The 14527-nt window shown below is 45.5% G+C and overlaps 1 protein-coding gene across 3 annotated transcripts; it reads right to left on the reverse strand.

Moving 5' to 3' along the window:
- Positions 1–360: 360 nt before the first annotated feature.
- Positions 361–14527, reverse strand: GP2 (glycoprotein 2). 3 transcript variants are annotated; one of them, XM_063100409.1, is made up of 10 exons: positions 14434–14527; positions 12243–12251; positions 10807–10917; positions 8585–8796; positions 7938–8086; positions 6507–6752; positions 5500–5662; positions 4430–4514; positions 3207–3251; positions 361–419 (listed from the first exon to the last, which is right to left on the reverse strand). In XM_063100409.1, exons 1-10 carry the CDS (start codon positions 14525–14527, stop codon positions 361–363), a joined length of 1173 nt encoding a protein of 390 aa, XP_062956479.1. The 3 variants fall into 3 exon arrangements, with proteins under 3 accessions (XP_062956479.1, XP_062956478.1, XP_062956480.1); XM_063100408.1 differs by having other exon boundaries at positions 11836–12270; XM_063100410.1 differs by lacking the exon at positions 12243–12251.

Consider the following 14527-nt stretch of genomic DNA (forward strand, 5'->3'; position numbering starts at 1 on the left):
GAAGGAGTCATGGGAGGTGCCTCTTTTACGTGCCCACCACCCCCCGACCACATAACAGGACACCTCTTCCCTGGAGTTATAATCATGTGCTACAAAGGCACTTAGCAAGTTTGTGGTCAAGGTTCTACTAACAAATGAGGAAGACAGCCCCGCCCACCATGAGCAAAAGAAGACTACAAAGGCACTGAGAGTGTTAAAGAAGGTTAACACCCTTCCCTTTCCCCAAACTAGACTGGCCTTGAGTCTATTAATACCAAGACTGTGCATGATTTGGACAGGGAACCAGGAGGCTGAAGGCTAAATGGGAGCCACTGCCGGGGGAAGGACACAAACTTTGAGTCCAGTTGCCCAGCTGAGCTCTCAGAACAGCCAGGCCAGGAGGACAGGCAGAAGGAGCATGGGCCAGGCCACCAGGAACCCTGAAATATAAAAGAGATGACTGTCAAGTGTTAGGCTTTGGAACTCAGCAGCAAACACGAGCTGGCCTCTTTGTTTTTTGCACAAGGATGAGAACAGCAGAACAGCAGAACATCCTTATGTGCTCTGAATTACAGCCCCTGTGAGTCCTTGGTAGAGGCAAAGTGATCTAATCACCAGCTTCTTTTTTCATTTTCCTCTGGGCACAAAAAAGCAGGTTTTCCTAGCCTCCTTTGCAGGTAGGTGGGGTCATGTCACTGAATCTGGCCAGTGAAATGTGGGTAGAAGTCATCCATGCCACTTCTAGGCCCGGTCTTTGAAACCTCCTACATGATCCTGCATGCTCTCTCACCCACCATCAAGGACCAGATGCAGAGGATCCAGGGTAGGACTCAGGGATAGTGGAGTTGAAAGAAGTTACCAGAAGGTAGGAAGAGAACCTGAGTTCCTAATGACTGCATGGAGCAGAACTTCCCCCCAGCCCTGCCCCTTAGTGATTTAGTGGGAAATTATACTATTGTGTCTTTACACACAACACAGAGGATCGGGAATTGTTCAAAAGCACAGAGGACTGGGAATTGTTCATTACAATATCTAGCATAACTTATGCTGACTAAGGCAGAAAGACACAGAGGTTAGAAAGCACTGCCTCTGAGGCCTGACTGCTTAGCTTAAAATCTCAGCTCTGCAACTAGCCAGGCAATCGCAGGCAAGTTATTAAACCTCTCTGTGCCTGCGTTTCTCTGTACACGGAACAGAAATATTAACATCACCTATCACTGCATTGGATTTTTGTAAGGCATAAATGAGTGAATTCATATCAAGCATTTAGAACAGTGCCTGGCACATGGAAAATATCATGTAAGTCCTGGTTTTGAAAATTAGACTTTAAGATCTGGGAGGCCTGGGATCATATGTCTTTTGCACATCACTGTGTACTCAGTGTTAATAAGGGCATGGATCCTGGATGATAGTTGCCTTGTACTGGGGATCCTAGGAGAAGCATGTGTACCGTCTCCCACCATACTACCATATTATAACATCTCCCCATCCCCCAAATTTCAAAGTACTTGCTGAAGTCCTAGAAGTGGGAAGAGAAATATAATAATTTTCAGAAACATATTAGTGTGTGACAACCAGCTCATAATTACAAAACATAGGTTGATGTTCAGTTAGTTTTAAAACATCAAAAATGATCCTGGGAGAGAGCAAACAATGAAAGCCACAAGTGCCCTCTTGTGGTGGTCTGCTGCTTCCACATCAGATTGATCCCCTGCTCTTCCAGAAGGCTGTAAAATCCACCACTCACCCTAGAAATTAGTCAATTCAGCAAACTCTACTGGGAAGCCACACTGTTCCAATCATTCTGCTAACCTGAGGACTTGCAAAAACTAATGAGACTTGAGGTCCCTGACTTCAAGCTGCTTTTAGTCTCAGCTCTAACCACTCTCTCCAATGAGCATTACTTTTCTTAGCATTGTCTGAATGTTACCACTGAGCATCCAGAGGCCACCTTGGACTTATGTGGGAAGTTTTTAGATGGCGATCTAGTTGGGGATTTGAGGATGAAAAGAACTTTTTCATGTCTTTTGGGTTCACCAATGTAGGTCATTTTAGAGAGTAGCAAAACCTTAATAGCAGGTGCTTTACATTTTGTTCAAAATATATGTCTTTGATTTGTCTGCCTGTTGAACCCCATTCATCAAAACCCCATTCAGATATTACTACTTGATGAAATTCTTTCCAGACATTACCCAATACAGTTAATCAGTCTTCTCGTATACTCCTTCTGTACCATGTACTTGCTTGTCATTTATGTACTATGTGCCTGTCTTATCTGTGCAGTTAATCATTGCTCCCTCTGCCTATAGGGCTCATTGCCCTCAGGTGCACACCTGGCTCATCTGCACACCTGGCTCCTTTTTCTCATTTTGTTCAAGTATCACTTTCTCTGAAGGTTTTTCTGACCACTTATCCATTCTAATATTCATTCTTCCTCCCTACCTTGATAACAAAACCATCAGATGTTGGTTAGGCACATGGCCACCCAGCATAAAGATTACATTTCCCAGCATCCATTCAGCCAGGTGTGCCCATGTGACTAATCGCTGGCCAATGAGATGTCAGCAGAGGTATAAGATGCCACCTTCCAGAAATGTTCCTTAACATTCATTGACTGCTTCTATGTTCCCTCCATCCTGCTGCTTAGACAGGAAGTTTGGAGCTCTGGCTGCCATTTTGGACCATGAAGACAATGGCTACACCTTATAGACGGTGGAGGGTTGAGCTGGAAGAAGTCTGGATCTTTGATGACTTCATGGTGCTGTCCTAGTAGCCTTTGACTGCTTGCCTCTAAACTTTATTTATGTGTCAGAGAAATAAATTTTCATCTTATTTAAGGCATCATTACTCATGCTGGTAAATTTCTATCACATCACCTTTATTTCTAAATTACCTTGTCTACTTTTTATTAGCCACTTCCCACACTAGAACATAAGCTCTGTGAGGGCTGGCACCTGGTCTGTCTTGTTCACCAGCATATCTTCAGTGCCTAGAACAATGCCTGGCACACAGTAGGCACTCGATAAATATTTGTTGTTAAATGACTGTCTCCTTTGCTAGACTCTGAGTGTGTCAAGACTCAGCCTTGGGTCTGATTCATTTCAGTGTCCACAGTCTCCAGCACAGGGCCCGGCACACATTAGGGCTGAATAAATGTGCACTAAGTTGAAAAGAGGAAGGAGAGAGAGTTGGGAGGCCTATATGAAAGCTATAAGAAAATGATGTACCTGCAGTGCTGGGGGTTCCATTCATGACATCAAGAGACTGGGCATCTGTGAACAAGAGCAAAAGGTGAGGGTTTCTTTAGTCATGCTCCAGTGACTGCAGCACTGTGGCCATAGCTGCTCCAAATCCTCCTGGACCTGCTCATCACAACCACTGACAATCCACATTGTGGAGGCATCTGTAAGCACCTTTGTAAACACGTTTCACACATTTTAAACTTAATCCTCTCAATAGATTTGTGAGGCACGTGTGCTCTTCCCATTCGACAGATGAGAAGACTGAGGCTCCGTGATGTTGAAGGACTGGCCAGGTTGACCTTGCCATTCAGTAGCAGAGCTCGGATTTGAACTCCAGCATGTCTGATTCCCAAGTGGAATTTGAGGGCTCAGTAAAAGGTCAGGACAACTCAGAGCAGAGCCTTCTTCATGAGACAGCCTCTGTTTACCCATCTAGAGAACAGAAGTATAACAGTGCTCACCTCCTTGGGCTATAGTGAGCATTCAAGTGATAATGCATGTAAAGGTGTTTGGCGTGGTGGCAGGCACAACCAAAGTATTACTATTATTACTGTTATTAATGCATCTTAATTCCTTTAGGCCAAAAAAAATGCTTTCATTCTTTTGGGTTTCTTGACTTCTCCATTCTGATGGAAACAAAAACCATGACAATACTGCTAATTCATGTGTAGGATGGGTGAAAATTTGAAAAGTAGTTGGAAAGTTCCCCCTATATCATACTCCAGAATATTGTAGCTGAATTTTGAAAAATACAGTCATTCACTAGAAAAGAAAATTGCATATAAGGGGGAGTTGGGACTGAGTTATGAGGACCTGGGAGCAGGTGTAGTAAGGAAAAGGCCACGTGCTTTGGAATCAGACTCAGCTGGGTTCAATTCCAGCCACGCATGAGCAGGGTGATCTTGGGTGAGTCACTTAATCTCTCTAAGCCTTGATTTCTTACCTGTAAAATGGACACAGTCATGGTAGGATGACATAAATTGATGGATGCAAGAGCTCAGCCTGGACTCTAGCACATGGGAGGCCCACCACAAATAGCAGTGTTATTATTATTACCCAAAGCACCTCATGGGAATAGAGATTCATCAGTGGGGGCTGGACTGAGGAGACAGAAATGCCCTGAGTAGTTGGGCAGTTGACCCCAAGCATCTGTGGTTAGCTCTCAGCACCTGGCCAGCTGACCTTGCCACCTGGACTTGGCCACTTACCTTTCCGAGTGATGGGTCCCAAATCTAGAACCTGGGCTAGGTTGATGGCCAGTACTTCACTGCGGACTTGACTTCCTGAGCAAGACTGTGAGGATGGAGAACTTGCATTAAATCAAAATTTAACTACATGGTTTCTATTTAGACTGCCCCTGCAACAAGAAGCTCTGGCCTAAGAACTGGGCTCCACCAGCCATAGGCCCCTCATTCTGATGCCATGGTTATCTTAATCTAGAGAATTCTCATTGCCATGTCAAACAATTCTGAGTCTGAATCTCATCTTACTCTCATTTAGCTGTAATTGGGGTCAAATGACTTCACCTCTCTATAATGATTAAATAATACCTACCCAGTTGTAAAGATTAAAATAAGGTATGTCTGCAGCACATGGGCACATAGTAAGTCCTCAGCAGATGTCCACTATCCCCAGGCAGTACCAAATGGGGATAAGAGCATGGGCACTGGACTCACATCTCAGCTGGTGCAAGTCCCAGCTCTGATACTCTCTAGCTGTGTATGCCCTTGGGCAAGGGGCTTCTCTTAGCCTCAGTTTCCTTATCTGTACAAAGGGGTTGATAAAAGGATTTACTTAAAGGGTTGTTCTGAGAGTCAAATTAGATAAGGCATGTAAAATTTTAGCATGATGATGGACACAGTATGCACTAAAAAAGTCAAGTATTATTATAATCATTTAAAATACATCTTGTATCAAGGAAACCTAGTGGACAGTCTCCTTCACCTGGTCTGCCTCTTGGGGACGAAATGATTGCTTGCAAAAGGGCTTTTAGGAGATCTAAACTCCATGTATTTCTTTCTTAGTTCTTCCCTCTCTCCCTCCCTCACATCCATCCACCCACCCATCTGTCTTTCCATTTCTTCAGCCTTCTTTCCTCCCTCCCTCCCTCCCTCCCTCCCTCCCTCCCTCCCTCCCTTCCTTCCTCCCTCCCTCCCTCCCTCCCTCCCTCCCTCCTTCCCTCCCTCTCTTCATAATTCCAATGAATATATATGAAAAGCCCATCCAGTGCCAGGCCCCAAGCCAGGCTCTGAATAGTCTGGTCCAAAGACACACTCACTGGCAGGCACTCTTCATTGAGGGAATCACAGAGATGAATCTCACAATGCAGGAAAACTAGGTCATAATTTCCAGCAAACATGAACATCTGAACTGAGAACCGGCTTTCTGAGGATATCCCATTCTCCTCCACGTTGATAGTGGAATCATGTTGATTTGGGCAGCTGGGAGAGTGACAGGGGACAAGAATGTAACTTCTAAAACAGCATCAGAGAAAATTAAAGTGCCCTTCAGGTTCCCTCCATCATGACAGCATGGACTTTTTCTCTTCTTCTATGTTTCCTCCAAGATGTTATCCATGAGCTCACATGGTTTAAATGATTTTGGGCATAGTCTCTGCAGTAAGACAAACTGGTTTTAAATTCCAGCCTAGCCCACTTTCTAGATAAGTGATCATGGGCAGGTTACTTAACCTTACTGAGCCTCAATTTCCTTACATGTAAAGTGGTGACAGCCATATCCATCTGATAGAGTTGATGTGGTCGTTTAATGAGACAACCCATCTATATTACTTAGCATGGTGTTTGGCACATAGCGAAGCTCAATGATAAATATTAGCTAGTAGTATTGTTATGATTTGAATCATGACCTATAGATGCATATTTTTCCTTTGTTTTTGTCAGTTAACAATAGTCAGTAATATTTGGTCCAATATGTTTGTCATATCGTTTTTATGTTGCTCAGTGTTAACATCTACATAATAATCCATCATTACTTAATCAATCCCCTATTTTTGAACAATGAACCTATTGCCAAAGTTATCAAGAATAGGGCTGAAATGGAAAATAACTGGCGTTTCTTTACCCTGCCCAAATATTTTGTATTAATACTTTAGGCTAACATCTCAGGACTAATATTCTTGGGCGAAAGGGTATGGTTATAATATGTAATACCAAATTACTTCCAAAAGTGGTAAGCCAATTTACACAACTGCCAGGCATGAATGAGAAGAATATTTCCCCCCAAACCTCATTAAGGCCAAAAGAGAATCCCAGAGTCATGCGATACCTGTTTCTGATGATGAAATACTTCACAGGGTCAGCCTTGTCTTCAGTGGGGGTGGCATAGCAGTTCCTCAGCAATAGGTTAAAGCGCGAGGTGTCCCCTTTCTCCAGGATGGCGCCCACATAGAGCATGGATTCTACTGACAGCACAGCCATAGCCCCTTCGTAAGGATACGTGTAGTTCTCGTCTTGGAAGAGAGCCATGATGACAGTGAACTCTCCCTCCCCACCCACACTGATGTTCAGGGAACTGAGACAAGGAAAACCAAAAGAGGGAAAACATCAGGCTTTGACTAGTGAGAACACCATAAATCAAGACCTGCACTTGCATAAGGTTATAAAGGCAGAGGCACACCTTTGATCCCTAAATGGACCATTCAATCATTCATTTAAACCAAGCATTTACTAGCTTCTAGGCACTAAACTTGACAGAGACAAGTCTGTCTCCAGGATTTCCACCAATGCTCCCTGCATGGCAGTCACAGTCAAGGAATAATAATGGTTGGGTACCCTCCATCTTCCCACCTGGAGAGCAGGGTTTGGGACTAGATCTGTGGGTTCACAAATTTTAGCAGCAGATCTCTTCCCTCCACCCCACAATCTTCAGTGAAACACCAATTTTAACGAGATCAGTGGCCTTAATTTTGATTTTTTATGAACCATGAGCCCCAACACAATATAGTCTGAAAATCATTGAATTAGAAAATTTCTAATCTTTCTGATCCTGCCACTCAGTGAGCCCAGGAAGTAATAGAGAAATGGAAAGGGCTCTCTGTATTTCTTACACCATGGAAAGTCTAAGAATGCTAAGGAACTGATTCAATAGGGCTGCATTTCAGGCATGGAAGTACAGCAGTCAGCAAAACACACAAAAGCCCCTGTCCAGATCAAATCCCACCCAAATGCCATTTGGTTCTATTTGTGGTGGGGGCAGGGGTGCTGTTTATCCAGTCAAAGCTGGTCTCTGCTTAAATCCTGTGTCTGCAGGGAAGCCTTCCTGACCTACATCCCCGCCCACCAAGATTAGGTCCTGGACCCCTGTTCCCTGCTTCCTAAGCAACTCGTGTTTCTCCTACATTGTATTCATCTCACTTGTAAACAATTATTGGCATAAATAGCTGTTTAAGACCTTTCTTCCTCAAGGTGAATGAACTCGTCCTGTAGTTTTGTTCCATGGCACATTTAATAAGCACTGTTTCACATGGCTGCACTGCTTCATAATAATAATCTTTAATATCCACAAAATATCCTATGTCTACATTATTCATGTTGAACACCCTTAACAGACGACCAACAGATATTTGTGCAATGAATGACTGAAGGAACAGAAACTCCCGAAGGAGGTCGGTAGCACTGTGTGGACACGATAAGTTGCACTTGAAGTTTGTGTAACTAAGTCAGGGTTAGGCTCAAAGGGCAAGGGTCAGTGTCGTACCTTACGATGGGCTGCAGGGCAGTTTGGAGGCTGACTTTCATGTCCAGTGGGTAGGCACATTGGAAGTTGATGCTAAGGAGGATGTCTCTGATGATGAAATCGTTGGCCAAGAAGAGGGTGTTTTTATAGATGGCATGGGTTTGATTTCTCTTTGACATAAAAACAAAAACACATATATATTTAAGTATATGTTTGTGTAGGGATATCTCGAACTCAGATTTGTCTGATTCCAGAGTCAATGTTCTCGACCATGCAGCCACACTACCTTCTGATATCAAGGAAAAAACTGGGCCTCTTCCTCCGGGGGTGATGACACTTTATGGGAAGGAGAATGAGGAACCCAGACCCAAAACTAAAACAATAAATTACTGGCCCTCAGGAAGGTGGTCAGGAACCACCACACTTGCTCCTTTGTACATCCCACCCCTATCAGCCCTAATTAAAATCATCATAATTAGAGCTTACATTTACTGAACTCAAGTGTCACATCTGTATTAAGCTCTTTATGTGAACAAACAGGTGGAATCTCACATAACCCTGGAGGCCCAGAGAGGCTAAGTGACTTGCCCAAGATCTCACAGCTACTGAGATAGGTCCCATCAGCCCGACTCCCACACTGAGGCAGCAGTGGTGTGAGCGCTACTCACTTCCAGAATGGTCCCGCAGGCACTAGCCTGGACGGGGCTGGTCACAGAAATCCAGTTGCTCTCCTCTTCTTGCATGATGGTGCTGCAGTTCCAGTCCAGCAGATAGGCAATGGGATCCTCCCCCAAACCCAGGCCTCCCAGCAAACACTTGTCCACCTTCACCTTCATCTCCGTGGGCCCACATTCCAGCTGAGGCTGTAGACTGTAGACGTCTGGAAAGCCAAGGGAGGGGTAGGTAAAGTGCACCGGGACTTGGAAGCAGTGGGCAGAGCCCACATTCCCTGCCCTTTGGCAAAGCCACCATGCCCACCAGGAGGTTGGGTAGACTAGAAGAGGCCTGAGGCCCAGATGGAATTCATGTCCAGGCTGGCGGCAGGCGAGGTTGCTTAAGACACTGGTCCAAGATTTCTAAGCATCCTATATGCAGGCTTGGCTAAAGTTTTCCTGTCTAGTTCCTCTGGGGAATTGGGATCTTTGGGGATGTAGGATGGTCATGCATTCCAGACTAGAATTAATGATAGATATATACTACTTTGCGAAACTGGAACATCTGACCAGGTTCAGAGCCATCCTATTTATTCATTCATTCAACATTTATTCAACAAATACTTCTTGAGCATCTACTATCTGCCAGGTGGTGGAGGATACAACACTTATCAAAACTGATAAAATTCCCACCCTTATAGAGCTAACATCCTAACAGGGGAGACAGACAGTAAATAAATAGAAATACAATTTCTATCGTATTCATGAATGCATTGGGTCAGTCCACATTTACTAACCAGCTTCTCTGTGTGCTAGGAACATTTAACAGAAAAATAAATAATATAAATGAACTCAGTATGACATGAGGATTCTTTGGTTTTGTGTCAACACCAACATCCCAACAGTTTATGACGATTCAACCTGGTGAAGTTGCCGACAGAAGTATGTTCCAGGGGCAGGGGTCACACAGGAAGGTTGATCTGAGTCTGTTGGTGACGTCAGGGAAGGATTCATGGTGGGCTGAGACTTGAGAGGGGGCAGGAGCTTTGCAAGTGAATAAGGCAAACTAAGAAATCCCGGCTAAGGGAACAGCAGAAGGAAAGGTGTGGAGATGGGAGAGTGTGTTTATAGAAGTGCAGAGTTCAGAGGTAGAGAAACTCAGGACAGGAGGGGGTGGAAGTGAGGAGATGGAGAAGTCACTGAGAGCCAGATCTTGAAGGGATTGTGTCTGCAAGCGACAGGGGCGCACTGAACAGCCACTGTTCTGCCAGTCACTAATGAAGCCCCCTGCTCATCCAACCAGCTGAGGATGACCTTGGAGTCCATCCAGGTATAGAGGCATCCTCAAAGCCCAACCTCTGGGATGGGCTGACTCTGGGATGAGCCTAACCCCAGAAAACACCACCAACCCTCTAGGCTCTCACCCACCCAATGAGCAGAGAGAGTCTTCGAGGGGAGCAGGGGTGTTTCCTTCCCCCACGTTGCTCTTGCTGGGCACAGCTAAGCACCACCTTGTCCACTGCAGCCCAGTTTTCCAAATATGTCATGCTTCTTCTTGTCCCTCTCCCTAGGACACTTCAATATGGACTGAGAGTGTGCTCAGAGGAAAGCACGCTGTGCCAAGGCCAAGAGTCAAAGGCCCTCATTAGAGTCCTACGAAGAGATGAGGGAAATAATCTCCGTTGGAGGCCCATCCAAGCCCATCCAGGGCTTAAGGTTTGTCTACGGCATCCCTAACCCCAGGACATGGGATTCTGCCTCCTCACTTCCTGGAACGAGAAACTCATCACCTGTCAAGCCTGCCCATTGGACTGCTCTGATTTAATTCTCACAATAGCCTTATATGGCAGGTGTTTTTATTACTATCTTCATTTTAGAGATGAGGACATTAAGGCTCAGGGTAGGTGTCTTGTCCCAGGAGTCTGCCCACGTCCCTGACATGAAGACTCTGATACTTGAACACAGCAGCCTCACTTGCAGAGATCTCATCCTCAGTTCCTCTGTCCTTCATGGGTCAAGCCTGCCCACGTCTGAGCCATTTCCCAAGGCCACAGTCCAGTGGCCGACCTGGAAATTTGTTCCAGTCCTGCCCTCCCTTCTTTGGACACCCACTGACTTCATGGCAAGTGGACTGGAGAACCCGAATTCCTCCCACATCAGTTCCATGCCCCCATCTCTGGTCTACACCTTGTCCTGACCCTGCAGGACGGCAGCCACCAGCCCAGCGAGCTGCTCACCAGAGCCATTGAGGTCCTGTTTGCAGAAACAGCCCCAGATGCCGTCGACAGCGAGGCACTCCTCCTCAGGGCGGCAAGCCTCCTCACATTGGTCTTTCACAGTGGAGGGGTCTAGGGGAGGGAGGAAGAGATCAGGATGCAGGGCAGGATAGACCTGAGGCCCCCAACCCAGACCTCTCATTCCTCCAGGGTACAGGAGTCTCGCCAAGGTTGTGCCACACTTAGTACAAGGGTTAAGCCTCAAACTCAGATTTCCTATCTCCCAATCCAGTGCAGTAAGGCAGAACCCCAGAGCTGCCATCGAAACGCTTGCTACAGGCCCGGCTTCATGCTAAGTGCTTTCTATGTATTATCTCGTTTAATCTTCAGGGTAACAATATGAGACAGGGCAGAATAATGGTTAAGCATATGACTGACAGGGTCGAGTGCCTGGATTCAAAACCCAGTTCGGTGACACTAGGAGAGCTCCCTAACTTTTCTGTGCCCTGGAGGTGGTGCTGATCTCATGGAGTTGGTGAAAGGATTAGATAAGTTAATTCAAGGATGCTTCCAAAAGTTCATGGAAAAGTAGAATAAAAGATACTACTAATCATTCCATAAGCTTTTTTAAAGTACCCGTGTGTGTGTTTCAAGTGCTTAGGATAGTAGCGGGTGCGTTGTGAGCACTATGTGTTAGCTGTTATTTTTGCTATTTTCCATTTTTTCAAATCAGAAAGGAAGACTCAGAGAGGTAAATTAAACTGCCGAAATAGAACCAAAATCTGAATGAGCCTGAGTTCTTGATACTATGCTACACACATTTATAAATCGGGAGACTTCACTCTCAAATTGGAATTTCTGGCTTTCCTTGAAATGCTGAAAGACCTGGCAACCACTGGACTACCTTCCTACTGGGCAGTAGCCAGCAGGAGCTGACTCAAGATTGTTCTGTGTAGTTTCCTTTTGACCTGTTCTAATCACTCTCCTGAGCCTTCGGGATGTCACTGGTCACCCTGGCCAGCAGCTGCCTCCAGGATCTCTGCTGCTTACCTGTACAGTATCTCAGATCACAGCTGGGGGTGCCATCCAACCGGTACACATGGTACCCACCCGAGCAGGCCTTCACCAGCACCTCAGTCTTCCAGAGACAGCAGTTGCCACTCCAGTGGGCACAGGCAGTGCGGTTGACAATGCCATCTCCAAGGATGGGGTGGGTCCCATTCAGCCACAGGGGAGCGGCTGTCTGGCACCGGTACGTTGGGACACAGGTCTCCGGCAACCTCACTCCTCCTTCGCCCTCAAAGCGGTACCAGCCGTGCAAGTCCCCGTCACATCCCTGGTTGTCTTCTGAGTTCTCTGTACTTCGGAACGGCTCATCCAGGCTGGTGTAATTCTGGCAGGGGTCAAAACAGAGTTGGGCCTCCGAGTTGCCAAGGGCTTCACACTCCAAGTCCAGCCCATAGGAACTGGGTTCAGTAGGGTAACCTGGGAAAGTGACAGAGTGTGCTTGGGTGCACTGAGCAACCCCAGAGCCCACAGGATTTTTACACCCCCACGTTCTACTTTAAATGTGCTAAGGACCCTAATGAGGAAATCAGACACACAATCTGTAATTAAATATCAAACATCATCACCTGGGGTCAGAAAATTCAATCAGGACTTGGTGTGGTATTTCATAGGCCTTGGGGACATCAGGGCCACTGCCCTTCACACCCCACCTCACTTCCTCTCCTTTCAGAGTTACAAAGTGCTTCCCTGTACAGCCATACAAGGCAGACTTGTTTGACCAATATTTGTTTTTCTCATTATTTACTTAATATGGGCTCACTGGGAAAAAACCTCAAACATCACTAAACGAATAAAGTAGAAATGAAAGTCCTCATGAGCTCATTTCATCCCCAGAAGTAATCATAAATCTGTTGTATAGCTTTCAGATTCTTGCTACGTGTATGTTTAAAAAATAAGGGTTTTTTAAAAGTAAAGATCAGTTTATCTGTACAACTTTTTTTTTCCACTTGCATTTTTAAATTAATACAGCACAGCCATTTTTCCATATCAGCAGATACAGTCTAACAAAAGATTTCTCAACTTTGGCACTATTGACATCTTGGCTGGATCATTCTACCACATGGGGGCTGCCCTGTACATAGTAGAATGTTTAGCAGAAATGCTGGTCTCTGCCCACTAGATGCTAGTAGCACCCTCAAGTTGTCTCCAGGCATTGCCAAATGTCCCTGGTGGGGCAAAATCCCCTCCAGCTGAGAACCACTGATGTAACAAATCCATTTCTGGCTGCTGATCTACCATGAGTTTTAACAGTTTCAGGGACTGTGATGTATGAAGAGGCAGAGGAGAGAGAGGAAAATGATAGGCTGGTCAGGCTAGGTTTAAATCCAGCTCCACGGGGCCGACCCATGGCTCACTTGGGAGAGCGTGGTGCTGACAACACCAAGTCAAGGGTTAAGATGTCCTTACTGGCCATCTTTTAAAAAATAAATAAATCAAATAAATCCAGCTCCACACCTGCTGGCTAGGTGACCTTGGCAGGTGATTTAACTCCCCTGGGACTCATCAGCAAAACCACACCTGCAAGCTTGTGGTTGCCAGACCTCAGCCATTCCCACGCCTTGAGTCTTGATGTTTTCCATACCTGCGTCAGCCTGTCCTATTATTTACTTAAAATGTTTCTTTCAATGATTCTCTTTAAAAGCTAGTTTCATCTTAAGGAATAATATCTATGATAACATAGGTGTCATGCACTACTTATGTTTTGTAAAATACCCAGGGAAATAAATATATATCTATTAAATTTTTTTAAGAGTTCCATGCAACCCCAGAGTCATGTCTTGGGATATGTATGCCCCATTTGGAGGGATAAATCCTTAAAGGATTGTTAGAGGATTAAATGAGATAATACATGTAAAATACCAAGCACAGCACCAAGGCCAAGCTAATTTTCTTTTCTAGTTTTGATTTGTCAAATAGTGTGCGTGCCTGAATGACAAACTAAATACACACACATGATCGTATTCTTACAATACATGTTAGGAGGGGATTCTTAAAAAGAGAGATTTCCAAGCCTCACTCCCATGTGCTCTTGCTTTAAGGAAAGAAGCTGCTGCACTTGTTACTCTGGGATTATTTCCTGCACACCCTGTACGTTCCCATCAGAAGCCATGAGCTCAGTTTCCCCAAACACCTTTCCCCACAGGCGACACAGGCAGAAATTTGCACCGTAGTCTTGAGCTTGAAAACCCTTTCTACAAGTTTGTAAGATGCTCAATTCATAGATCTTTGGCAGGAACCAGCGGGATCACTAAATCTTGCTCTTTCATTTTTACAAGATAAGCAAATGGATACAGAGGAAGGAGATACCAGTCCCAGGGTTCTGAGCTCTCCCAGATATGGACAGGGGAAGTTGTGCTAACTGGCTGCCACCACCTTTTCAGGGGACTTTCCGATATGACTCTTTGAGAGACTGTGGCTTGGTTCCCCTTTTTCTCAGCATGTAACCCTTGACTTCTAGCTCTGAGTCTCTGCTGTAGACCAGCTCATTCCTCTCACTAACCTGCACCGCCTTCTCTGCCTTCCCCACTTACTCCCCAGGTGTTCTGGACATCTGCAACGCCAGGTGAGCAGGGCACTCACCTTGCTGCCCTGCAGATACCAGGGTCAAAATGCAGGAAGCCAAGGCCAGCCACAGGTGGTCAGAGCCTGCCATCCTTTCTATAAGGTGAGGCAT

Source organism: Cynocephalus volans, chromosome 6, assembly GCF_027409185.1.
Source record: "Cynocephalus volans isolate mCynVol1 chromosome 6, mCynVol1.pri, whole genome shotgun sequence".
In the NCBI taxonomy this organism is placed as follows: domain Eukaryota; kingdom Metazoa; phylum Chordata; class Mammalia; order Dermoptera; family Cynocephalidae; genus Cynocephalus; species Cynocephalus volans.

Excerpts from the sequence above, each read along its gene's own strand:
- GP2 (XM_063100408.1), bottom strand. The coding sequence starts at position 14,527 with ATGCCTCACCTTATAGAAAGGATGGCAGGCTCTGACCACCTGTGGCTG. Across the intron at positions 8,797-10,806 it reads ACAGGACCTCAATGGCTCTG|ACGTCTACAGTCTACAGCCT; the intron begins GTGAGCAGCTCG and ends TTGGCTTTCCAG. Across the intron at positions 3,252-4,429 it reads GGGACCCATCACTCGGAAAG|ATGCCCAGTCTCTTGATGTC; the intron begins GTAAGTGGCCAA and ends TCTTGTTCACAG.